This window comes from Heloderma suspectum, chromosome 2, assembly GCF_057233095.1.
Source record: "Heloderma suspectum isolate Gila_16-S chromosome 2, 16-S_ref, whole genome shotgun sequence".
NCBI classification, from domain to species: Eukaryota; Metazoa; Chordata; class Lepidosauria; order Squamata; family Helodermatidae; genus Heloderma; species Heloderma suspectum.
Genome location: NC_139459.1, coordinates 183,313,918 through 183,338,474, shown reverse-complemented (window position 1 = coordinate 183,338,474; position 24,557 = coordinate 183,313,918). Strand labels below are relative to the sequence as shown.

Genomic DNA, 24,557 nt, shown 5'->3' with positions numbered 1-24,557 from the left:
GCTTCTGAGTAAGCCTGCTGAAAATATCACATTTACATTGACTCTCATAGCCAGGATTGGCCTAAACCTGTGCTGACAGTATGTCCTCAGGATCTTGTCAGAGGTCCTTTTCAGTCTTGCAGGGCTAGCTGAGTTCCTGGAATCTGGGCTGTGGGAATGTCAATGTACAGACATGTTGGCAAGGATCACTTTTTAAAGGATTAGAACCTCTTAGGATTCCAGCTTTGTGGAAATGACCTACACATAAGAGAAGGGTAGGTGTTACAAAAATTGTGTTCTTTTCCCTGGTAGACTTTCCAATTTGTTTACCAAGAACGAGAGGAGGCAGAGATCTGGTCCAACATGATTTTATTCTGCAGAATAAGGCAACCCTTGGGGCTAACGCTCCAACAAAAGTTACAATCAAGTGATGTGATTCAAAAGTTTATATAGGCAAGACCTTTGGGGCTGTCTTACGCTTGCGCTGTACTAATCTCTTTGTCTAGCTGAGAGGGAAACAGAAGACAGGCAGCACCTTTGACATATCTAGGCATACGCAGAGTGGTAGCCTTGTACTCTAGTAAACACATTCTTGGCATTCCTGAGTCTCTGATAAGGTGCTGTAGTCTTTGTTTAGCATGGCAGTCTCACACTGAGGTAAAACAGACATAGCCTAGCTTATAAAATCATGGGATAACAGACATACTGCAACTGAAATTTCTATAACATAGGGGAGGGAGAAATTCCAGGCAAGGTGCCTGGAAGAGCAGGTGGAATGTTTAGAACAGCCTTGCCCAACCTGGCATGCTTCAGAAGTGTTGGACTACAACTCCCATCACCCAGCCTGCTGGCTGGGGATGATGGGAGTTGTAGTCAACACACCAGGAGCAGCTGGTTGGGCAAGGCTGGTTTAGAGGAATGAGGATCCACTTGAATGACAGTCTCACAGAGGGCAGAGAACAGTAACATTTATTAGTTCCAAACTGATTTCTCCTTAATGCTGGGCTGAATTTTTATGGGGTTTGTCTTTTACAGCAAAAGGTGCCAATTTGTGTGTCAGGGTGGTGCATTCTTGTCCTTATATTGCCGAGTGCTTTGCCAAGAGAGGGGGATGATCACGCTGTGGATTTCCTCCTCCTCTGAAGCACAGGCACCCCGCCTTGTGCTGCTGCCTCCTCTCTGCAAAGTCCCTAGAGAGGGAGCCTGCTGCAGATGGCCTTTTAAAAAGTGGCCATTGCTCCTTGGCAATCCTTTTGCTCCCTGCTCGTGTTCCCACCTGCCCGCTCCCAAGTCACCAAAACAAGAGGATAGAATATTTTGCTAAAACGGGCCTATATTTTGACTGGGCCGTAGTCTGATTTATTCCCTACTAGAGCTACCTCAGTTCCCCATAGAAGAGAAGAGAAGAGAAGAGAAGAGAAGAGAAGAGAAGAGGGGATATTCTTGCCCAAGGTCATTTCCAGCGCAATCTTATGTATAGGGCTGCAGCATTAAGAATGTAAGAAGAGCCTTCCTGGATCAGACCAAAGGCCTTTCTAGTCCAGCATTCTGTTCTCACAGTGGCCAACCAGATGCCCCACTGGGAAGCCCACAAGTGGGACGTGAGCCGAAGGAGCACCCATTTGCTCATGTTCCCCAGCAACTGGTGTTGAGAGGCACCCTCCCTTTGATCTTGGAGGTAGTATATCGCCATCATGACTAGAACAGATTTGAACGTTGGCATTACAATACTGGCCATTTTATTTTCAATCCCTCTCCTAATAATCCCTAACATAGAATTTGCCTTTTTCACAGTTGCTGCACAAGGTTTCATGGAATTATCAACCACGACCCCAAGATCCCTTTCCTGATCTGTCACCTCCAGCTCAGACCCCCTCAGTAAGCGGGTTCGCACAATCATAGAGGGAAAATAAGCCCTTGTGTGCTGGTCACAAGCCACTTAATTAGTATAATTACCCTCACCAGGTGTGCGTGGCTTGTTCTAGGGTTTCAGGGTGGTTTGTCAACCCACCGAGCCACCCACCCTCATCAGGTTCAAATGTCACAACAACCCGCTAATTATGCTAATTAGGCATTTGTGACCAGCACACACGGGGAGGGAAAATAAACCACCATGGCTTATTTTCCCTACGTGATCATGCGAACCCAGTGAATGTGTACCTTAATGCATGGGTGGGCAATTTGTGGCCCGCCAGATGTTGGACTGCCATTCCCATCAGCCCTAGCCTGCATAGCCAATGGTGAGGGCTGATTGGAGTTGCTGTCCAACAACATCTGGAGGGCCACAAGGTGCTCAGCCCTACCTTAATGTAATAATACTTGGCATTTATTATAGCAAGTGCCAAATGTTCAAAGTGCTTCATGTACTTTATTTCTGTAATCCTTACATCAGCCCTGTGGTCGACTAGTATTACTGGGTTTTTCTACACAAAGCATTTATCGTATGCTCGTCATTCCCTATTCATGGTTTTTTACGGGTTCTTCAGATGACATTGTGACCCTCCAGGTTCACTTCTGTGTCTAACCAGCACTTTTGCTGAGTTATTTTAGAGCAGGAAAATGCAGCATTTAATTATGAAAGTGAATGAAGCACAGTTGTGTATGCACTATTCCGCTATACCGCAGTGCCACCTAGTGGTTATGTAGCAGAAAAGCAGAGGAGGAAACACTCCTCGTTGTAATGCTTGGATCTCAGTTCTGTGACGAAACCTAAAGGAGATGCAGTGGATTAACAGCCACTTAATAGCTGTGTGTAGACAGGCTCATTATGCCCATCTTGCAGATGAGGGGGTGGGTGCTGAAGACGAATTGGTAGTGGTTTGGATAAGCCAACGAGTAAATTCATGGCTGAGATGAGAATTTGAATTGAGGGCTTCCCAGCCCAGCCTCTTGGCCATTATGGTACACCTGCTCTTACTGCTATGATCCTCTGTGTGGGGAATGAGCTCCTGTGCACCAGGTGTGAAAGGTAGAGAAATGTCAGCCCGCAAGCTAGACATGTTATGCTGGCTATCTGTTTAAGTAAGTGGATGCCCTAGATTGGTGTTCTGCCTCTTCCTCTGTTTTCCAGTGCAGTTTTCTACTGATGAGCATCATGCATCTTTCATCATCCGCATCCGCCATGCACCCACCCCCAGGCTGTACAACCCAGGATCCTCTGCCAGAGGGGCCAGTGAAGGTGAGTGCCACAGATGAGGGCCATGGGTCTCCAGTGGACAGATGGCTCATGGAGAAAGCATTCTAAGGAAACGGCTGAGCTTTGGAGCCTGTCTGCTGTGTACAGGCTCAGACTTGGAAGACCAGAGGTAAGAGTGCCCCTGAGCATGTGTAGGGTGCCCCCCCACCCCCATCCAGACCCCTGACTTCACCACATGCTCATGTCCTTATTACTCTGCTTGTTCCAGAGCTGAACTCTGGCTTTCAAAACAGGCCTTGGGGAAGAGCCCAGATCAAGGCTTACATGAAGCCTTGTACAGATGTACCTTTCACTGTTGCCACCCATTGTTGGTGGCAACAGTGAAAGGTACATCATTGTACAACAATGTACAACATTGTTGTACAGCGCCCATTGTTATGTGATATGAACAAGTGCTTATCATCACAATTTGCTGATTTTAATGCCTAGCTAAGTGAGACTTAATGGTTGTTCTAATGAATTTTGTACACTGCCCTGGAATTTGTTAATGAAGGGTAGTATATAAATGTTTAGAATAATAACAACAACAACAATGACCATGATGTAAGCAGTGTATCTTTTCAAGGTATCTCTCACTCTCTGGTAGCCAGTTCAAACGCTGCATCATTGTGAGATGCTGTGATGTCCGGCTGGTGGAACTCCAACCACTCTGGGCCCCTTGAAAGGAAGGGTTGGATATAAATCAAATAAATATATATGGTCAGGGCCAGAAATATTGGAACAAGGATAACTGTTTTGGCAGTTGGCCTTTGCACACCACCACATTGAAGTTGAAAGGAAACACACTCAGATGGGAGCGAAGTCAGGACTTTCAGCTGTAATTCAAGGGGTTTGACAAAAGTGGGGCACTAACCATTCAGGAAGTAACAGCCAGTGGCATACACACACACCCCCCATCGTTGGTGGCTCATAAGTAATGGAACAAACCAACATCATTTCAAACTTAAGGATCGCCTTTAATACCTGGATGAAAACCCTTTGCAGTCAATGACTGCCTGAAGTCTGGAAGCCATGGACATGGCCAAATGCTGAGTTTCCTCCCTCGAGATGCTTTGCCAGGCCTTGACTGCAGCTGCCTTCAGCTGCTGCTTGTTTGTGGGTCTTTCTGCCTTCAGTCTTGTCTTCAGGAAGTGAAAAGCATGCTCTGTTGGGTTGAGATCAGGAGACTGACTTGGCCATTGAAGAACACCCCACTTCTTTGCCTTGAGAAACTCTTGGGTAGCTTTTGCTGTATGTTTGGGGTCATTATCCATCTGCAATATGAAGCGGCGTCCTATCGGTTTGGCAGCATTCAGCTGAATCTGAGCAGAAAGTATAGCCCTATACACTTCAGAATTCATCCTGCTGCTTTGATCAGCAGTCAGGTCATCAATAAACACCAGTGACCCAGTTCCATTGGCAGCCATACATGCCCATGCCATAACACTGCCTCCACCATGTTTGACAGATGATGTGGTATGCTTTGGATCATGAGCTGTTCCTTTCCTTCTCCATACTTTTCTCTTCCCATTATTCTGGTACAAATTAATCTTGGTCTCATCAGTCCAAAGAATCTTATTCCAGAACTGGGCAGGCTTTTTTAGGTGTTTGCTGGCAAAGGCTAATCTGGCCTTTCTGTTCTTGAGTGTTACCAGTGGTTTGCACTTTGTTGTGAAGCCTCTGTATTTGCATTCATAAAGCCGTCTCTTGACTGTAGATGTTGACAATGACATGCCTACCTCCTCAAGAGCGTTCTTGACCTGGCTAGATGTTGTGAAAGGGTTCCTCTTCACCATAAGCATAATTCTGCAGTCATCCACTTTAGCTGTCTTCCATGGTCTTCCAGGCCTCTTGCTGTTGCTGAGCTTGCCAGTTAATTCCTTCTTTTTCGGGATGTTCCAGACTGTTGTGTTGGCCACTCCTGAGGTTTTTGCTATCTCTCTGATGGGTTTATTTTGTTTCCTCAGGCTAATGATGGCCTCACCCATTCGCATGGACACCTCTTTGGACCTCACGTTAGGAGTTCCAGTGAACTGCTACCAAATGCAAATGTAACACTCAGAACCACCTCCAGGCCTTTTCTCTGCTTGATTGGTCATGGGGCACCCAGGAAACAGGCCACACCTGGCCATGCAGCTGCTTGTCAGCCATACGTTCCATTACTTATGAGCCCCCAACGATTGGGGGGGGGTATGTCACTGGCTGTCCTTCCTGAATGGGTAGTGCCCCACTTTTGTCAAACCCCCTGAGTTACAGCTGAAAGTCCTGACTTCGCTCCCATCTGGGTGTGTTTCCTTTCAACTTCAATGTGGTGGTGTACAGAGGCCAACTGCCAAAACAGTTATCCTTGTTCCATTTCTGGCCCTGACTGTAAATCAATTCTTTCCCTAGGTCCAAGGTGGCTCATCTATTGTCTTTTCTGTTGTTGTTTTGGCACCAGGCAAAGCCCTTCCTTCTTGGTAATCACCCTAGAAATATGGTTGAAATGCGGTGTATAAGTCCTCTCAATTACATATGTAAATAGGTGTTGTGTATGTTGTTCTTTAACATGAAATTTTAACACTGTGAAGTGTACACGTTTTTCCACACCTTTGCCCTGTCCCACCCCTCAGAGGCCCCATCAGTCTCTCCTGTTTCTTCTCCCCAGCAGAATACAACATCAATTCCCTGGTCACCATAGCAACCAAGACCTTCTTGCGCTATGACAAGCTGCGAGCGCTGATCGACAGCATCCGCAAGTTTTACCCCACAGTAACCATCATCATCGCTGATGACAGCCTGGCCACTGAACATGTACAGGGACCCCACATTGAACAGTACTTCATGCCCTTTGGCAAGGTGTGGAGAGGCGAGCTGTTGGAAGGCCTCAGGCCTGACAGAGCCACTTTACTCGGTGCTCTGCAGTGTTCCATGGGATGTGTTTTAATAGGGCTTGATGGGAAGTTGTTATTGGGGTCCAAGCTTCTGAAATGGGGCAAGGGAAGGGCCTAAAGGACACTTGCTAAGTTGGGGGCAGCTCCATTGCCTACTTGTGTTGGGGAATATCCTATTTCTATGACCTCAAATTCATGATAGGGGACGAGCGGGAATCTTCTCATCTTGGTCTAGTTACTCTTCATCACACTAACTGTGACAATATTCCTAGTCAGGATGGGTAAAGAGTGGAATTTCCCAACCTTTTCCATACGTTCTTATGTACAATTCTCATCTGCTTTAATGATTGTGAATACAGAACCAGGAGGTAGTTTAGTAAATGTGGATGAGTTTAACATGGAGTTTGAGGGTGCTATCTGGTTTTCATGGTACAAATGGCTGGGCTTGAACAGTGCTTGAATAAGGCCACAGTATTGAGGCAGCACGCTGACAAGAGGAAGTAATATAGTTGGTAGGAAGCAGTAATGGAGTCTGCAACTGGAGGCCCATGAGTCAAATCTGGGCCCCTTAGGAACTAACTATCTGGCACCCTAATTGCCAATGCAGAGACCAAAGGGAGTTGCTGGCAAGGGACCTAGGTGTTTGTGGATGGGATGAGTGTTGTGCCTCCATTTGGGATGGAGGAGGACACAGAACACCTTAGCCTGAGAGTGTCTGGAGAAGGGGCCCAGCACATGGGCAGGCAGAAGACATCTACAGCTCGACCCAGCTGGCCTCACCTGTCAATCAGCCCCTGCATAAAAGACAGGCCGCAAACCCAGTTCAGGTGCTGGAAGCAATTGTCGATGTTCATCCATAGCAGAAAACATTCCTCCCAGCTCCTGGACCCAGCTCTGATTATTCTCAAACCCAGGATGACTCTAACTATTTTTCAGTGCATCCCTATATCTGGTTTTGTTTTCCTTGGCTTCAGATTGATACTCTTGGCTTCTTGACCTTAGACTATTTAATGAGTAACGCTAGCTGCTGCTTATCCCTCAATTTGAGTAATTTACGACAGCAGGGCAGCAATACTTGGGTCCATGGGGCCCAATAAAGAGGTACAGTGCCCAGTGATTGAGCTGATGTTAAAGTGGTGGTATTATTCATTGCTTTGTGGCAAAATAAGATGGGCCAGCAGCAATATGCAGTTGTGTGGCAAGGGGATTGTCTTTGGCAGTAGTCATGAATGGTGTTTACAGAACCTCTGCTCTCCCTTTCTAGGGCTGGTTTGCTGGCAGGAACCTGGCCATCTCCCAGGTGGCCACCAAATATGTCCTGTGGGTGGACGATGATTTTATCTTCACGCCCCGCACCAAAGTGGAGAAGCTGGTAGATGTCCTTGAGAAGACTAGCCTGGACCTGGTGAGCCCTTTCCCTGTGGTTGCTTTTCTTCCTGACTCTGGAACAGTTCCCCCATCTAAAGAAACAGATAGACATCTCTCCAGCCAAACCTTCTGAGGGGAGTGTGAGTCAATATGGCACCAAAGTCCCACATCAGGAGGTGGGGGGAGATTCCTGTAATGGAGCCTCAAGCCATGATGGGAAAACCTGACAGCCTTGGCAGTTGAGGAGACTGAGACAGACCCATTGGGCTGGTATAAATGGTACAGAGGCAAGTTGGGAGATCCAGGGATAAAGGAACCTTACATGGGCTGAAGTTGGTTCCTAGTTCCTTACTTGCAGTTTCTAGTTTCACATTCAGTTCCGAAATGAAGGTACAGCCTTACCCATGGAACTTAAAAAACAAAGATAGGTCCATGAGTAAAAGAATCCAAAATCGGGGGGGGGGGAGTAGAGGTGCAAAACCACAATAAGGCGATTAATACCTTGATTAGGACCAACCAAAACAGGATGGTGATTTGAAGAGTTCTGCCTTCCATATTGAGGTCTGAGTCCATTCTGAATACCAGATGCTAGGAACAAAAAACAGGGATGGTCACAGGTTTCATGTCTCTGAGAAGCAGCAGGGCATCTGGTTGGTACTGTTGGGAGAAAGGATGCTGGATTAGAGGGTCCTTTGGTCTGCTCCCAGCAGGGCAATTCTCATGTAAGTCCTATGTCCCTGCCATCAGAGACTGTTCTCTACAAGCCTGTAGTGGCAGGTCTGGCCCAAAGCTTACTTTGGGATCCAGAATTGTTTACATTCTCCATTCTTGATTCAGGCTTCATCTGCTTGAGGATGATATAATTGAATAAAGGTAAAGGTAAAGGTGTCCCCAACCAGTCGTGTCCAACTCTAGGGTGTGGTGCTCATCTCCATTTCTAAGCCGAAGAGCCAGCGCTGTCCAAAGACACTTCCGTGGTCATGTGGCCGGCATAACTGAACACCGAGGTGCACGGAAAGCTGTTACCTTTCCCGCCAAAGCGGTACCTATTTACTTGCAATTTCTTGCTTTCGAACTACTAGGTTGGCAGAAGCTGGGACTGAAGACGGGAGCTCACTCTGTCACGCAGCACTCAGGTCTCGAACTGCTGTCCTGCTGACCTTCCGGTCTGCAATTCAGCGTCTTAACCACCAACTGATGTGAGCCCCCAAGCCCACTCTTCTCCATCCCAAATGTCATCTCTTGTCCCTGGCAGGTGGGCGGAGCAGTGCGGGAGATTACTGGCTACACCACCACGTACCGGCAGCGGATCAGTGTGCAGCATGGCGGCGAGGACGGAGACTGCCTGCGAATCCGTCAGGGCTACCACCATGTCATCGAGGGCTTTCCTGACTGTGTGGTGACTGATGGTGTGATCAATTTCTTCTTGGCACGTACAGAGAAGGTGCTGCAGGTCGGCTTCGACCCTCGTCTCAGCCGTGTTGCCCACCTCGGTGAGTGATGCTGGCAACTCAGGTGGTACTTAGCATGTGTGTGAAACAAGCCCAACCCAATTTTCGTATATCTCTAGGGGTGGCACTTACCCCTTCCATACGAGGTAGCCAAAAAGCATCGTATGGAATGTACTGTACTGAATTTATACATCTGTAATGTGTCTGCGTAATCAGGACTAAAGGCAATTGCTGAATGCACCTCAGTGTTAGTAACCTCTGTACTAACCCTGGTGAGTTCCAGCAATCACAGTGGTACGTAGATACAAACAACAGATGATTTTATGGGGTAGGAAAACAGGGAAGGTTTTCAGCCGCTTACAGAGCAATCTTATGTCCCCTGGGAGAGCATCCCAGGACCGTAACATAGTTCAGATTGTCCCCTCAGAGGTCAGAGTCAGTGCTCCAACCTCAGAAGGGGGAGTCGGAGATCTGACCCCCCTCCCCCTCGCAGTCGGTATGGAGAGAACTGTGCTGGCTGCCCTCTGAGGTCAGAAAATTGACCTCGGAGAGGGGGGAAAGGGGACAATCCTATGGGCGGGGAGGGGAGGAGACCAGAGAGGCCAGGATACGAGTTATCCTGAGCTTCCTCCAGTCCCTCCCCATCCAAAGTGCCCTCACTAGACAGTCTGAAAAGCCCATCTAGTGGAAATCAGGAAAGATGGGAGGGTGGGGAGGCAAAGATTGCCTCTGCTGCTCCTATCATCCTGTCTCTGGCTTCTGACCGGCAAGGGTGCAATCCGGCAAGGATTGCGCCCTTAGAGGGTGGTGCACACAGACAAGAACTGTATCCAAAATGTAGGCCTTCCTGTTCCAGGGCTTTTCTCCCAAAGTCCCAGAGTTCGATTTGGTCCAAACTGCCAAAAAGGTTTGTTTGTTTGTTTGTTTATCTATCAACATTTGTATACTGCGCCACATCTAAAACAGATTACAGAGTGGTAAACATAAAAGATCAAATAATAAAAAGATTAAAAGGATTAAAACACCTGACTGGGTGCTTTAATCCTTTTAAAACACCCAGTGACTGGGCAGGTAGGTAGAGGAGCAGATGCTCTCTCAGGTATCCTGCTCCCAAGCTGATCATCTTCTTTGCCCCTGACTCCTCACTGGTGCTTCACCAGTCCTCACAGACATGCTCCCAGGTTGTAGTCCTTTTTCTTTGTGGGGCTGTTTGCAAGTAACATGAAGTCACCATGGGTTAATTTCTCTGTGGGGCTTAGAGGAGTGTGCCAGCCACTCTTTTGAATATATAGGCAGTGGCACAGTCGTAGCTTGCTGTGTCTGGCAAACATAGCTTGCTTTAGGGTTATTTGAGGTTGCTTACCCCCCCCAACAACCCACAATGCCAGGTTCACGTGACACCTGGCATGACACAACAGCCCCTGTGGCTAAATTAAGCCATCGTGTGCTGTAGTGTCGCGTTGTGTCGTGAGAACTGGGTCACTGTGTAATGTAAGTGTCACTCCCATTCCTAACCATACTTCCTCATCAGCAGCCAACCCTCAGAGACAAAGGTCACAGCAGGGGCTGTTAGGAAATGTAGATCTAAGCAGTTCTAAGACTCTCACAGACCCATTACAGTACGATCCAAATGGTGTGCTCAGGAGCTCTTGTGGTGACTTAGTCATGGAAGATGCTTGGGACACAATTGTGAATACTGACCATGTCTGAATTAAGGCATGGGATTCTTGTTTGTTTGTTCGTTATTTATGTTGTTAGTAGCCCTGTTCTCAGGGTGATGTACAATAATACACAAGTAAAATTTAAAAATGTGCATATTTATATGAGGGCTTCCTGCCTAAGACCCTTAAGACACTGCTGAGCCCCTTCCTCTTTTCTTTCTTGTAAATATAGAATTTTTCATTGATGGCCTGGGCATTCTGCATGTGGGTTCCTGCTCCAATGTGATAGTGGACCATGCCTCCAAGATCAAGCTGCCATGGCTAAAGACAGACAGCGAGAAGCAGTATGCCAAATTCCGCTATCCCAACTCCAGTGACAATAGCCTGACCCTCAAGCAAAGCCTCTTCTACTTCAAGAACCGTTTCAAATGTATGACGGGCAACTAGTCTTCGTTGCTAGGGCACTTAGCCCTGCCCCTGACAACTGGCAAAATCCTCCGGCAATCAGGTCTAGCAATCTCAGGCAGCCTGCTCTGGCAACTGGCAACAGCCCTGGGCAAATGGTCTTGCCTGTCAACTAGCCAAACCCCCAGGACTCAGGGAGGCCTCTGCATCCTCAGGCCTGAAGAGCGATTTGAGAAATGGGATAACCACTCCCACTTTTTAAAAAGTATTTTCTAGCAGGGTGGAGAGCTGTGCTGCTGCTTGTTTTGTGGCAGAAGGGGTGATGCCTGCTGTTTCATTTGTTTTACCCATTTTGCATCCAAACTGGAGAATCCTAGATGGGAGTGATACTGGTAAGCTGCCCTGTGAAGCCCTGGGGGTTGAGTGTTTGTTTTTTCTCTCCTAGTTGGGAGCAACTTTCTTCCTCAGTCATTTCTGGGCTTCCTCAGCTTCCGCCACACACACTTGTGCACATGCACCGTGTCAAAAACCTGCCAACAATATCCCAGCGTTCTCTGCTTCCATCTAATCTGAATGAGGGGAACATGATCCGAGAGAGACAATGCCTGAACTTTGGAACTGTCTCTGGTGCCACAATATATTGTGCCAAGTCTTTGCATGTGTGCCCTCCCCTCAGAGTTTCCCTAACTCCCCCCACCCTCAAGCTGGTGCCATCCTGGCAGATATTGAAGTGCCAAATACTACAGTGATGGAAAGCTACCACGAGGGGGACGCCTTGAGGTATGCACTGCAAGAACGTGACAGTAAAGCAAGGCAGGGCTCACTCCAACTACAAGGCACTTCCAGGTCTGCTCTCTGTCCTGTATCAAAAGTGGCCTGCATGCCCATGGGCAGGGTGGTGGGGGGGGAGGGGGTTGACACGCCAGTTTCTTTTGTAAAGTGGCAGAATTTTTATATGCGGAAGCAGAAATACTGTCTACGGCAGACTGCAATGGTTTTTTTTAAATTTTATTTTAAACAAGATCCGTTTGCCAGGACTTTCCCCATATTCCAAAACACTCCTTCCTTTGCCTTCTTGGTCCCAATCCTGTAACCTTCTGCATTTGCTGCTTTTCCTACAGCTGCTGTTTGTTAATGGGAACAAATATGTATAATTGGAGCTGGGTTTGGTTTTTCCTACATGTTTAGATCCAATGCACAGGGGTTGGTCCATAAGGTAAGTCACAGTAGAGGCTTCAGCCCATCAGACCACCCTGTTATATGCTACTCTTTCCAGCCCCAGCCCCCCTTATGTTGGGCACTCCCTCCTGGCAGTCCAGCTGCAAACTGTTCTCCTGCAACCAATCTGGGAGGTGGGAGTACTGGGATGGAGGTAACCACAGCATCAGCCTATCAGGTCTGTGGACACTGAAGCAATCATAGCACCGAGAGTGACATAATTATGTGATAGATGTGGTAGGATGCAAAACTCTCCATGGCTTGGGCAGTAATGATTGCACTGTACTAGGAGTGCAAGTACATCTGTTGTGTGTTATCACCGCCCCGCCCCCAGTTCAATACTTGATCATCCCTGGGCATGTCAACAAAAAGGGGAGTACGTGTTGCCTTCCTGAGAACATTCTTTGCTTTTCCACCACCATTGACAGGAGAGCAGGGGCCCCATCAGGTGAATAATTGTGTTCTGCTACACCCACATCCTTATTTTTTCCTTCTACAGACTGACTTACCTTTATTTCATAGGGTTGTTTCTTATTCCAAGATGATGCCTTTCTACTGATGTACTAGACTGACATCTCAAAAATACAGGATGGCTTAGAAATGGGTATCTGAAATAAGACATTGGGTGCAGTCTAGCAAAAGTTAGCCATGAGTAAGACTGTAATCCTATGCACACTTGCCTGGGAGTAAGCCCCACTAAGCGCAGTGGGACTTACAATACAGTGGGGCATTGCATCTTTCACTGTTCCCCACATGTAAAGGGAAAGAAATTAGTGCATATGCTAAAATGATAATGCAAGTTAAATAGGTTCAGCCTGGCATGCTAATTTGCTACGTACAGGTAGTTTGTTCACTTATTTGTGTATTTATTTTTCCCAGGGGTAGGGAAGGAATCATCCAAAGGTGCAGCTCCCCACCTCCATCCTGAATCGGTACAGGAAAATCTTTGCAACTTGATTCTGCTGACAGTATAAAAGACTTCCTGTCCCATTTCAGTAGCTTTTAGTGGGACTTAGCTGTGTTCGGTATAATGGCCTGGGGGAAAGGCACCACTCTTCAACAAAAGTGGCAGAGAGAACCACCTACAGTTCTCCCCCAATTCTCTCTCTACAAAAGTAAGGGCCATTCATTTCCAGATGTCTCTTGTGAACATTTTAATTTGGAAAGATCACTGGAAGTCTTATAGCCTGCTCAAGCAAATAAATGTTTAGGCTGGGGCACACTGAATGTAGTAGGAGTTCAAATCATAATGAAATCAACCATGCCAGTGTTACTGTGTAGGATGGAGAGCTAAAATTGCAAGCCGAAACTCTCCTGGTTGTGGGACGCTACTTCACAAGTAAGCTTCATCTCCCTTCCTGCTTTCAAGACCTTGCAGGATTGCCCACTGCCCAACCAACATGGAGAGGCAAGGACAACATGCTTTTTAGTCTTTAGGGCAGATTGCTTTTGTGAGCAAGCAAGTCCTTCAACGATGAGGGGGGAAGTCCTCTTTCTCCAGAGCAGCATAGGGAATCTATGGGGAATGTATGTCCCTCTCTACAACAGATTGCATTGGAGGCTGTGTTTATAACAGCAGTGTATATACACTGCTGCCCCAATACTGCTGAGGACAGCCTGGGATGAAAGAAACCCTGTGTAGGCATTATGAAAAACAGCGACGCTCACCACATGAGCAGGAACAGGGCTGTGCTGAGTCCCTCCCCGCCCCATAATAAAGCTCCTGACGAAGGAGGCCTTCACGCGAATGCTCCAAATCCAGATTGCTGCAGGTGTAGGTGCTGTACACATGGACACCGATGGGACTGGGAGGAGCTTTGTTAGGATGTGATGCCCGAGTGTGGGGCTACCCAACACAACCCCATTCCTGCCCACGTGGTGCGTCTCACCATGTTTCATAACGCCTGAATGAGCAATGGCATAGAATTGGCTACCTTTCGTTCCATGCTACCTAGGCCCTCTGTGAACACACAGTCTCACACCCTCCTCAGCCCTATGGGCCAAAACCCTGCCTGTCCCTTCCCTCTTGGTCTCAATGACATTTCCTCTGATTACTTCAAACTGATGTTTGTTTGTTTTGTTTTAAAGGAAACAGTTTGGGGAAGGGAATAAAGGATTTAAAAAAAAATATATGTATCTTTGTTTTGTTGTGCATGAACAATTTCTGAGCAGGATCCTGAAGAGAGGAAGCTAGGACAGGAGAGAGTGCGAGATAAACCCCTCCCTCTGCTAGGGTAGCAGTGGACTAACTCAGACTACACCTGGCCGCACAGGTCGTGGCACAGGGAAGAGGTGCTCAATCCAAGGGCTCTGCTCATCTCGCTGCGCTGCCTCTTTCCTCTCTGTGTCCATTCCTGACATGCCAGTAGCAAGCAGGGTCTCCAAGGCAGCCAGCTGCCTTTAGCATGACTCTGTGATCTCAGATAGTCTTTGTCCTGATGCGTGTGGGTTGGCTGACACAGTCCTTGACCCTTGGCAGGCAGGAGAGGGTTATACCCAGATGGTTGGGTCCTTCTGTTCCACGCTTTCCTGAGCAGAAACCAAACAGAGTTATTCACGAGGCTCTATACTGTGCATCAGAATCACCTCTCTACCCTGTTGATCCTCACTACACACTGTTCTTTCTCCTCAGGCCCGCCTTTGCAATATGGGGATGATTACCAATACTGATCTACTTGACAGGGTGGTTGTAAGAAATTACTAAGGTAACGTATGTGAAGTGCTTTGAATGCTCTGAACATGCTGTATAAAATGGTTATTGGAAGATGTCAGAGAGCAATAAGCAACAGACTCAATGGAGAATGGTCTACTAGCTTCTACAATGCAGCAGTTAGAGGACTGAATGTGTAGGCACTCACCCCACTGCTAAGGGCCGAATTCCATTTCAGAGAAGCTCTTGGGGGCGGCGTTCCAGTGGTGGACAGGGCCAAAGGCAAAAGGGGCAGGCCCAAAAATACAAGCGTATTTTAGTTTAAAGCTCTTATTGCTGTAATTAAGCCTTAGGACAGGCATTTCAACCTTTAGAGTGGGGAAAATGCATAAAAGCCAGGAAGCCACCAAATAAGAAATGGTTGGGGGAAGGGGTGGGGCCAAGAGAAGAAGGCATTGCCATCTGGAGAACCCCAGGAGCTGGACTGGGACCTCAGATGTGCCTGGTTTGGCCTCCAACCCTGGGGTTCTGCCCTGCTTCTCTAGAATATTCCAAAACCAGCTCTGCACGGGCACAGATCTCACATGTGGCACTGCATGGAGAACACAAATAAGTGCTCTCATTCCTCTCTTCAAAAGACACTCCTTGGCCAGTGCCTAGTGAAAAAGGCCTGTTAAGCCAGCACTGAAGGCGCCAGAATGGCTTGCTTAGGAAGAGATAGTGGCCCAGTTCTCCCAAACAGGCGATGAAGTGGTCAACCTGTGTCTGGACTGCAGCACTTAAAGCTACAGGTGAGGGTTCACTTGAAGTAATGCTCTCCCGTTGAAAAAAAACTATCCTTACACATAGAAAACTAGCAAATCAGGGAGAAGCTTAGGCTAGAATATTTCTATCTGTAGAAATGTGTTTCTTTTCCATAGGGGGCGTATTCAGTGATGTGAGTCTACAGCTGCAGTCTAAAGCACTGCAGCCTTGGCACTGCATTTGCTGTTCGGGAGAACTGGGATACAGTTTCCCAACCCGTACCACCACCACCACCACCCTTATAGAGGGGACTGGGTTAGAAGCAGCAAGCACGAAGGCTCTCCAGTTGTTTCGCTGCCCCCTCTGCCTCTTACCGTGGTCTGCTGGAGGTAGGAAGCGGCATCGTGCACAGTGACAAAAATCTGCTGTGGGGGTAGGTGATGCATGAGGCCACAGAAGCTCAAGGTCTGTAGAACACTGGCTAGATGGAAAGGAAAAAATAAAGGGAGGTGGTTGAGGTCTAGAATCTAGGTATCCTGAGTCCCAGTCCAACACTGTAACCATTACGCCACACATTGGATACAACCTAGACACACAACCTTAAGATTAAAACCACCAACACAGTCAACTGGAAGAGGACTAATTGACCTCCTTTTTCACTCACCATTACAGGCAGCCAAATGCATCCGCACACCTGCTTTTTGGCATTCCACACACACCTGCAAGGCAAGGCAAGCTGTTAGCAGAGAATCTCAAACAGCACCTTTTAACTACAGCCTCAATAGATCCTTGGCAGTAACTCCCTGGTTACCTAGGGGCAGTGGGATCTTCTAATCTGCCACTGATATTTGTGCAAGGAGTCACTGTATCCCATCCTAGGCTCTATCACGTTTGCACTCCCGTTCTTCATTTAAGTATTCAAAATCCTAACTTCAGATCACATAGGAGTAAATTGCTTAAATAATCATTGGCCTCAGTACAGATCATGGACCCTACTGTTTATTATCCAGTGGTGCGTGTTCTCTCTCAGTAAGTGTTAATGCTTACCTTAAAAAGGGGGCATATTTTAAACTGTTCTAGAGCTGTAGGCTGACTGACAGGCTCATTCCTGCACAAGATGAGATGCAGGCGAAAGGCTCTTTTTTCTCCTACCTGTAATGGGGACAGGGATTCTCCCTTATGGCAGAAACAAATCCATCAGTCATCCAATGTTGGTGGGGAGAGCCCTTCAAAGGCCCAAACCACATGTTTGAGAAGCAAAGTGGTTTAGTGGTTAAAGTGTTGGACTAGGTCTGGGAAGACCAGAGCTTAAGACCCCACTCAGGCTCAGCGATGAACTCTCTGGGTGACTGTAGACCAGCCCCCCCCCCCCGCCTTACAGTGTTGTAAGGATACATTTGGCCAGGGGAAGACAGAAGATGTACCTTGTGGAGAAGAGACAATAAATGTCATATATGAGTAAATGTTATGGGGAGATGCATGGATGTTTCTTACTTAGGTCTGCCTGTCACATTTCCCTGGTGATGTGCAGTTGAAAATACGTGCGCATGCACACGCACTGTGACTTCATTGTGGGTTCATTTTTGCCCCGCCCTTTACCCCTGCCAGCGTTAGCCAATGCAGATCAGCAACACTCATGTATCTCCCCATAATATGTAGTTTGGGCCAGAGGTAGTTAATAAGGGAAAGGGGGCTCTACCCCAGCAGTTGTTCAGTGGGAAGAACAGGGCTAAAGAGCTCTTTGCCTATATCTTAGCTTGTGCAAAAGAAAGCAGCTGGGATGGTTGGAACTGGACTCATTCTAGACCCATTCGTCTCACTATCCACCTTGTGTTGGCCTTGAACTTGCTCAGTTCTGAGAGGTTCCTTGTGAGCTGAAAAGTGGGATAGAAATGGGCAACAAAAGTGTGACAGATAGCCTTTTTTAGCTATGTGAAATGGAATATTCCTTTTTCATAAATTTGATGGTAAAACAGCCTTCTATGGTTGCCACCCTACAACCTTTTCTCACGCTGCTTTCTAACAATGGTTGCATTTGCATATAAGTATAAACCAGGAATCCTGGCTTATTAAGCCTCAGTGTGCACAAGCTGCATTCACTCATACAAGGAGTAAACAAAACAGGCATGGGTAGCTTAGTGTTACACCCATACCCTGGATTATGGGTTGTAAACCAGCTTGTTGATCCTGTTGCAGGCTTATGAATCCTAGCTTGTTTGGGCACAATGAAGCATAAGCCAGGTTTCAGGTGTAACAATAAGCTAATCATGCCTGTTTTGTTTACATGTTTGCACGGAGCAAAATGGGAGAGAACAGGCTGCGTGCATGAGCGTGCAGCTTGTGCACATGGTGGTTTAATAAACCAGGATTCATGGCTTAATGTTAGGTGCGAACATAGCCACTGAAAAGTAACAGAGCTGAGGAGGCAAAAATGGAACATTGAATAAATAGACAGCTATCTCAGTCCTAATAAAAAACCATCCCTGCTTTGCATATATAGATAAATCAAGCAGTTCTTCTGATGAAGCTAAGCTGATCTGGCCCTGTGAAATGCCAAAATGGGAAACCACATAGGAACCATATGGAAGCCACTCTTGACGGCCAAACTACGCTTGGCGCCAATGAAAGATTTCCTCCTGATGCAAATAGCGTCAGAGGAGGGGTTTTTCCCCAGGATGGGAGGAAGAGCTGACATTCCACCCCAATCAGAGCACACCCCATGGTGATGCTGTTTGCATTGTTTTAACAACCTTCACATTAAATGCAAAGACATACTAGAGACACAATCCTATGCATGTTTAAATGAGAAATAAATCCTACAGCTCCCAGCATTCCCCAGCCAGCATTCCCCTTAGGCCTTAGTGTCAAGTCTAGTTTGGCCCTGAACTCTTTGGAGGAACAGCAGAATTCACGTGTAATAAGCACAATAAACAGTAATCTTTTATGCTTTTCAGTATGTGTGTTTTTTTATTAATCAGTTGAAAGTCAGGCCATTAAAAAAAACAAAAAGCATTTGTCTATTGACAGCCTTGCTTGGAACCTGAAACATTTATGCCTAAATTGGGGGTGATTTTCTCTACACCTGTTTAATAGCTACTGAGGAGAGCACCTTTACCTACAAAGTGTCATTTTACTAATGCAGGGATGGGTAACCTGTGGCTCTGGGGCCACAACCAGCCTTTGGTCAAATTTCAAAAGCCTTCTGCAAGCAATCGGTTCAAAAGTCTGGCAGGAGCATGCTATCCCTCCCCTGGCAGCCTGCTAGTCGTGATGTAGTGGAGCCAGAACTCACAGGGACGCAGGGTTGCCACATTTTTATTAGCAGGGATGCCGATATCATCTGCTGACCGCCTCAGAATTCCCAGTTCCTTCTGAGCTGAGCTACAATGGTCACAGTGGCTTTGTGGGGAGAGGAATGAATTTTCCCAGCAACAATATATTGCTCCTTGTTGTAATGTAAAGTATTTTGGGGTGGCCTGGTCTTGAATGGGCAATTAAGACGCATTTGTTTTACAAAAGACCGACTCCTAATGGAGATAAAACTTCTAGAATGCGTTTGTTGAAATGGATTTATGCAGCTGCCTGAGTTTTTGAACTCTCCTTGGGGGTGTGGCTATGGGACTGTCATGATGAGTGCCTGAACTTCAATACTGACTACTGCCTGCTGGATAGGGAGGAAGAGGTGGGGAGAGATAAAGAGAGAAGGGGTGTCACAGAGAGAGAGAGGGAGGGAGGGAGGGAGAAAAGGCAGCATCTGAAAAAGAGAAAGAAAAGGGGTGACCCAGCCCACTTTTGGCTCTGGGTTTTCCACTGCGGGCATGCTGCCCCTGACAGATTCCCCCTGAGGGAATGGACCCTGCCCATCACAGCCAGCCCCAATGCATTGTGGTTAGACAGCAGGGCATCTGGAGAGGGAGCCTGGATTCCAAGCCAGCTTTAGTCTCAGCACTCACTTCTTTTTGCCTGTAAGTGCTCCATCACCACTGCCACCAGCCTGAACACATGCATGTTTGTCCTTTGGTACCTGAATAAGGAGACGGGCCCCAGAGGAGTCAACAAAGGACACTCCGCTGCAGTCAAGAATCACCGCCTGTACCGCTATGCCTGGAGGAGCAAAGAAGACAGAAGGAGTATCAGCCCTAATCCACAGAGGATCCATCATCATCAACAACAACATTTCTCTCTGGAATTGAGTATCCTCTGCAGGATTCAGGAAAGGGAAAAAAAGCTTTTCCCACTGCAGAGTTCAAAATCCATGCTTACCGAGCAAAATCTCCCAGGAGCTGAAAAGGAATTAACTTTTGCTTACCTGAGCTAAGCTTCTTCTCCAGGACAGAGACACTGCTCTCCTAGGGGGCAAAACCCAACAATTAATCTCCACTTAGGAGGGGTGGGAAAGAACTGAAGTTCTCAACTCCAGACAAAGTAAAATCCCTTACTTTGGGCATGTTATACAGGTATTTATTTAATATACATTTATCCTGCCTCATCAAAGGATTTCTGAAGCACCCTGGATGGTCAGTTATGGTAGGATAACAACCCCCAAACTCATCTCAACTTTTGTTGTTGTTTTAACCCACCAGAAGCCAATCAGAGGGTGAAGCACAGAGCTTTTCTACATGAGGGGTATTAATTTGCTGTATCTAATTGCATGTTTGTTGGGAGAATTGAGACACCTGGAGTGTTTCCTTTACTGCTTTTCCATTATCTAAGCTCTAGGTGGCACTGTGGTATAGCAGAATAGCGCAACTACGCGAGAGGAAATCACACCTTCTTTTGCTTTCACTATTAAATGCCTAATTTTCCCTGCTCTAAAAAACCTCTCAAAGTGCTGGCTAGACACAGACGCAATACTGGAGGATTACAACACCAGCAAAAGGATTTGTAAACAACCATGAGTAGGGAAGGACGAGTGCATGATAAATGCCTCATGTAGAAAAGCCCACAGCCAACAAACCCAAACTATATTGTGGGGGATAAGATTGCATAAATCAGGGGTCCCCAACCTTTTTTGGCCTGTGGGCGCATTTGGAAGTGTGGCAAAGTGCCATGGGCACCAGTGACAAAATGGCCACCATGTAGGCATGACTACTCATAAAATGGCTGCCATGGAGGGGGAGTGGCTACTTACAAGATGGCCACCGTGGGGGGAGGGGTCAGGTCAGAAAGATGACAAGACTGCAAAATAGTTCAAACATGAAATAATTTACTAACAAATAAATAAAACAGAAATTAAAACATCCAAATATTCCTGGCAGAGAAATGCAAACAAGAGACATCCAAACATTCCTGCCACAGAAATACAAACATCCAACTTGCCAGCACAGCCATAGCATGCACTATCATGGATCATCATGATTTTTATATGGGCTGTCCCTCAAACCAACCTGAAATTGCAGATCACACTGCGGATCCATGATTTTAAGGTGGTTTGGGGGAGATCACATGTAGAAATCATGAGTAAGAGAGTGCTAGGAGCAGGCGTGAGCAGTGGGTGGCTGTGTCGGAAGGGAAAGGTAAGTATTCCCCTTGAATGCAAACCAGCACTACGGGGGTGGGACCAGGCCTATACGGTGGCCATTTTGTCACTGGTACCCATGGCACTTTGTCAGGATTCCAAATGCTCTCACAGGCCGAAAAAGATTGGGGACCCCTAGTCTAGCAGCTACCACTTTTTCATTTTTACTCTAGAGTAGGCATAGGGCCCCAATTTAGATCTGGACGCTAGCAGGTCTGGGGGTGCTTTTAAGATCCAGATCTGAGAGCCCTGCACCTACTCTAGAGTAAAAATGAAATGAAGATGTGGCTGCTAGATACGCATTGAAAGTAGTGTCTGTTTTGGCCCTGATTCTAACTGAATTCAACCCCAATACTCCACCCAGTACACCCACCCACCCACATCACTATCCCACCTCAGTCTTTCACCAGGAACATGATTACCACAGTGCTGATGTCCATTTTGATCCTGCTGTCTGGACTTTGGTCCTCAGGCCACTCCCAGTCCTGGTTCAGCCCCACCAGTCGGCTGAGAGCATCACGAAAGAGGCTCCGGTTCCCATAATAGATGGGGGCCTGGTAACTTAAGATCTTCACACCTGGGATCTCAAAGCACTGAGAAGCAGGGGTGGGTAGATAAATGGGTACAAATGCATCATTGTGCCTTGCATAGCCTACGGCAGCCTTCTCCAACCTGATACCCTCTAGAGGTTTTACCTACAACTTCCCAGCATTCCTGACTATTGGCCATGCTGGCTGGGGCTCATTGAAGTTGAAGTCCAAAACATCTAGAAGGCACTACACTGGGGAACGTTGTCCCATGTCATGCCCCTGAGAGAGGGTGCACTTCATAAGTTGTCACTATAGGTCTGCCTTCCCCAACATGGTGCCCTCCAGAATCACAGGGTTGGAAGGGGCCTACAAGACCACCGAGTCCAACCCCCTGCTCAGTGCAAGAAGCCTGATTCCCAGGCAGTCTCCCATCCAAGTACTAACCAGGGCTGACCCTGCTTAGCTTCCGAGATCAGACAAGATCAGGTGCATCCAGCCCTTTCCTCCTTGGACTAAAGCGTGCAACATCCCTCAGTTGGGTTGGAGAAGGATGCTATAGGTTAATATCCAATATAGTCGCTATAGGTTAATAACCTAATATTGCTAGTTTGCTATCCTAACTAAAGGCGCAATCCTATCTGTGTTTGGACAGAAAAAAGTCCTACAACTCCCAGCATTCGCCAGCCAGCAAAGCTGGCTGGCGAATGCTGGGAGTTGTAGGATTTTATTCTGTCTAAACATGCATAGGATCGCACCCTAAGGGCGCAATCCTATGGCTGCTAGACAGGGGCTAGATGGCCATAGGATTGGTTGGTTCCCGGAGAACCGCCTCCCCTCCCCCTCCCCCATCACCTCGTAGTAGGCGTGGTTTGCCCTGGGCTCCACGCTTGTAAGCACAGTGCAGAGGGGGGCAAAGGGGGCATTCCTGGGGGTGGGGAGTGTGGAAGGGCTGGTACAACACTTCTTATGCATCGTCCAGCCTTCCCCTGCCCCCGCTCCAAAGTCCCACGATTAGACAGCCAAAATCAGCTGTCTAGCCGCAAGTGCAGGGCGCCGGAGCATGGAGGAGAAGATCCCGTCTGTGCTCTGCCCGCCTTGCATTGCCTCCGACTTCAGAGGCAGCCACCTCTCCACATAGGATTGTGCCCTTAGTGCATTAATTTACAGCACAATCCTCTACATGTCTACTCAGAAGGAAGTCCCACTGAGTTCAATGAGGCTTACCCTGAGGCAAGCAGGTATGGGATTGGAAAGGTAAGACAGTGGCAGGCAGGGGAAGAGGGTAGTTAGAACTAAAAGTAGCTTTGCTTTCCCTCCTAATTTTTGTTATGTTCAGCTAGCATGGGTTGGGTAGCCCGTCAGCAGCTCCAAGTTTCACTGCTCAGATTGATGCTCTCTGTAGTGGATACTTTGGGGGCACAATTTCAGATATGTGCCAGGTGCATTCATTTGTCAGACTCAATCATAGGAACACAGGAAGCTGCCTCATACTGAGTCAAACCCTTGGTCCATCTAGCCCAGTATGTCGACGCTGACCGGCAGCAACGGCTCTCCAGGGTTTCAGGCAGGATTCTCCTCCTAGCCCTGCCTGGAGATGCCGGGGATCGAACCTGGGACCTTCCGCATGTAAAACATGTACTTCTACCACTCGGCTACAGCCCCAGTCCTCACCACCTTTACCTTGCTGTTGTACTTGACAGGCTTGTAGATCTCTGTGTCAGCTGCCCTGCCCAGCACTGAGCATTCAGTTCTGGAAGACAAAGGAAGCAACAGGAAGGAGACATTAATCTGGGTAGAGTTTCCCCAACACCCAGCAAGCATGGTAGGAGAGGAGGAATCATCACACGTTCAGAGCTGTGACTATCAGTGGGGACAAGAGGTGGAGTTGAAGAAGCTTGAACTGCCCCTATTGGGTAGATTAAAAATATAATTCATTAATTAAATGAATGAAAATGAATTCCCTTTGATTCTCTTCCCTCCGGTCTGAGGCTCATGCTGCCCCTATGGCTTTGCCAGCATCCCCCATTCCCACAGGGGATAGAGAACCATGTGTCCTCTTTTACAGAGGCCTGTCCTCTATTTGAAGGGCTGTCCAGTCCAATAGTGGTTTAAAGATAAAGAGCCATAAGAGCTGTTGGCCAGCAAGAGTTAGTCCCGGGACACCAGGCCGAACAGACTGGTACACAGGTCATCTGGTCACAGCCCTCCACACTATGATAAGATTTACTGCATTCCTATTTAATATATATTAATAATAATAATAGTTATAATTATAATTATAATGTCTTAACCTGAAGCTATACATATAAATTAGCATATGCAAACGTTATGCAAATCACAAACTTCTTCTGTCCACTTCTTTTGGTGATGCATTTCCTCTTTTTTGACTATTCAAAACTGGCCACCCTAACAAAGGGGCATCTGATCCAAGCAGCTGGGCCAGATCCAGCCTTTGGCAAGGGGACTATGCAGAGGAAGCGGACGGCTGTGCAAGTACCTCTGTGTGCGGCAGACGACAGTCATCATGGAAAACACAACCCCCACAGCCAGGCCAAGGTCCACATTGAGCACCACCACAGAGAGCCATGTGACCACCCACGCTGTCTGTAATGGATGAGGAAAGATGGTGACAGAATGTCAACGAATCAGGGAAAAGGAGCTTAGCGACTGGGGGTGTTGGTCTGAGGCGCAAGCCCCTCCCCAAGTTCTGTCACCACTGACATTCATAGGAATCTTGTGTGTTTGCCCCTTCATTGACTCCATTCGCACAATCAAAACAGCCCACCACGGCTTATTTAAGCCACGGTGGGCTGTGGCATGTTGTGCCAGGCAGGTTTTGAATATTCAAGACCCAACCATGGCTTAGCATGACGTCCAGATCTGGGGACTGTGGATTATGTGAGAGTTAAACAGCCCTTGCGTAACCCATGGTCCCCGGCTTCAGACAGTATGACAAACCACGGCCAGGGCTTGAATATTCAAAAT

At 47.4% G+C, this 24,557-nt stretch overlaps 2 protein-coding genes across 7 annotated transcripts in view; one reads left to right on the top strand and one right to left on the bottom strand.

The window, feature by feature from the left end:
• The window catches only part of B4GALNT1 (beta-1,4-N-acetyl-galactosaminyltransferase 1), a 78,009-nt gene extending 57,280 nt beyond the window's left edge, over positions 1 to 20,729 (top strand). For 3 of the 6 annotated variants that reach the window (XM_084836637.1, XM_084836636.1, XM_084836633.1), the window contains 5 exons: positions 3,050 to 3,157; positions 5,805 to 5,992; positions 7,292 to 7,432; positions 8,651 to 8,888; positions 10,740 to 14,335. In XM_084836637.1, the coding sequence (XP_084692763.1) occupies positions 3,050 to 3,157; positions 5,805 to 5,992; positions 7,292 to 7,432; positions 8,651 to 8,888; positions 10,740 to 10,954 (890 nt within the window). In that variant the 3' untranslated portion in view covers positions 10,955 to 14,335. Of the gene's footprint in view, positions 1 to 3,049; positions 3,158 to 5,801; positions 5,993 to 7,291; positions 7,433 to 8,650; positions 8,889 to 10,739; positions 14,336 to 14,762; positions 14,836 to 19,557 lie in introns of those variants that run through there. The other 3 variants (XM_084836635.1, XM_084836634.1, XR_014788086.1) reach the window with 2 other exon arrangements.
• LOC146353514 (solute carrier family 26 member 10-like) overlaps positions 11,951 to 24,557 on the bottom strand; it is a 30,636-nt gene continuing 18,029 nt past the window's right edge. Inside the window, exons 11-18 of the mRNA XM_084836632.1 lie at positions 24,070 to 24,176; positions 23,253 to 23,322; positions 21,465 to 21,635; positions 19,834 to 19,873; positions 19,549 to 19,628; positions 16,189 to 16,243; positions 15,899 to 16,005; positions 11,951 to 14,659 (exon numbers count right to left, since the gene is read on the bottom strand). Of these exons, the coding sequence (XP_084692758.1) occupies positions 14,621 to 14,659; positions 15,899 to 16,005; positions 16,189 to 16,243; positions 19,549 to 19,628; positions 19,834 to 19,873; positions 21,465 to 21,635; positions 23,253 to 23,322; positions 24,070 to 24,176 (669 nt within the window). The 3' untranslated portion in view covers positions 11,951 to 14,620. The remainder of the gene's footprint in view (positions 14,660 to 15,898; positions 16,006 to 16,188; positions 16,244 to 19,548; positions 19,629 to 19,833; positions 19,874 to 21,464; positions 21,636 to 23,252; positions 23,323 to 24,069; positions 24,177 to 24,557) is intronic.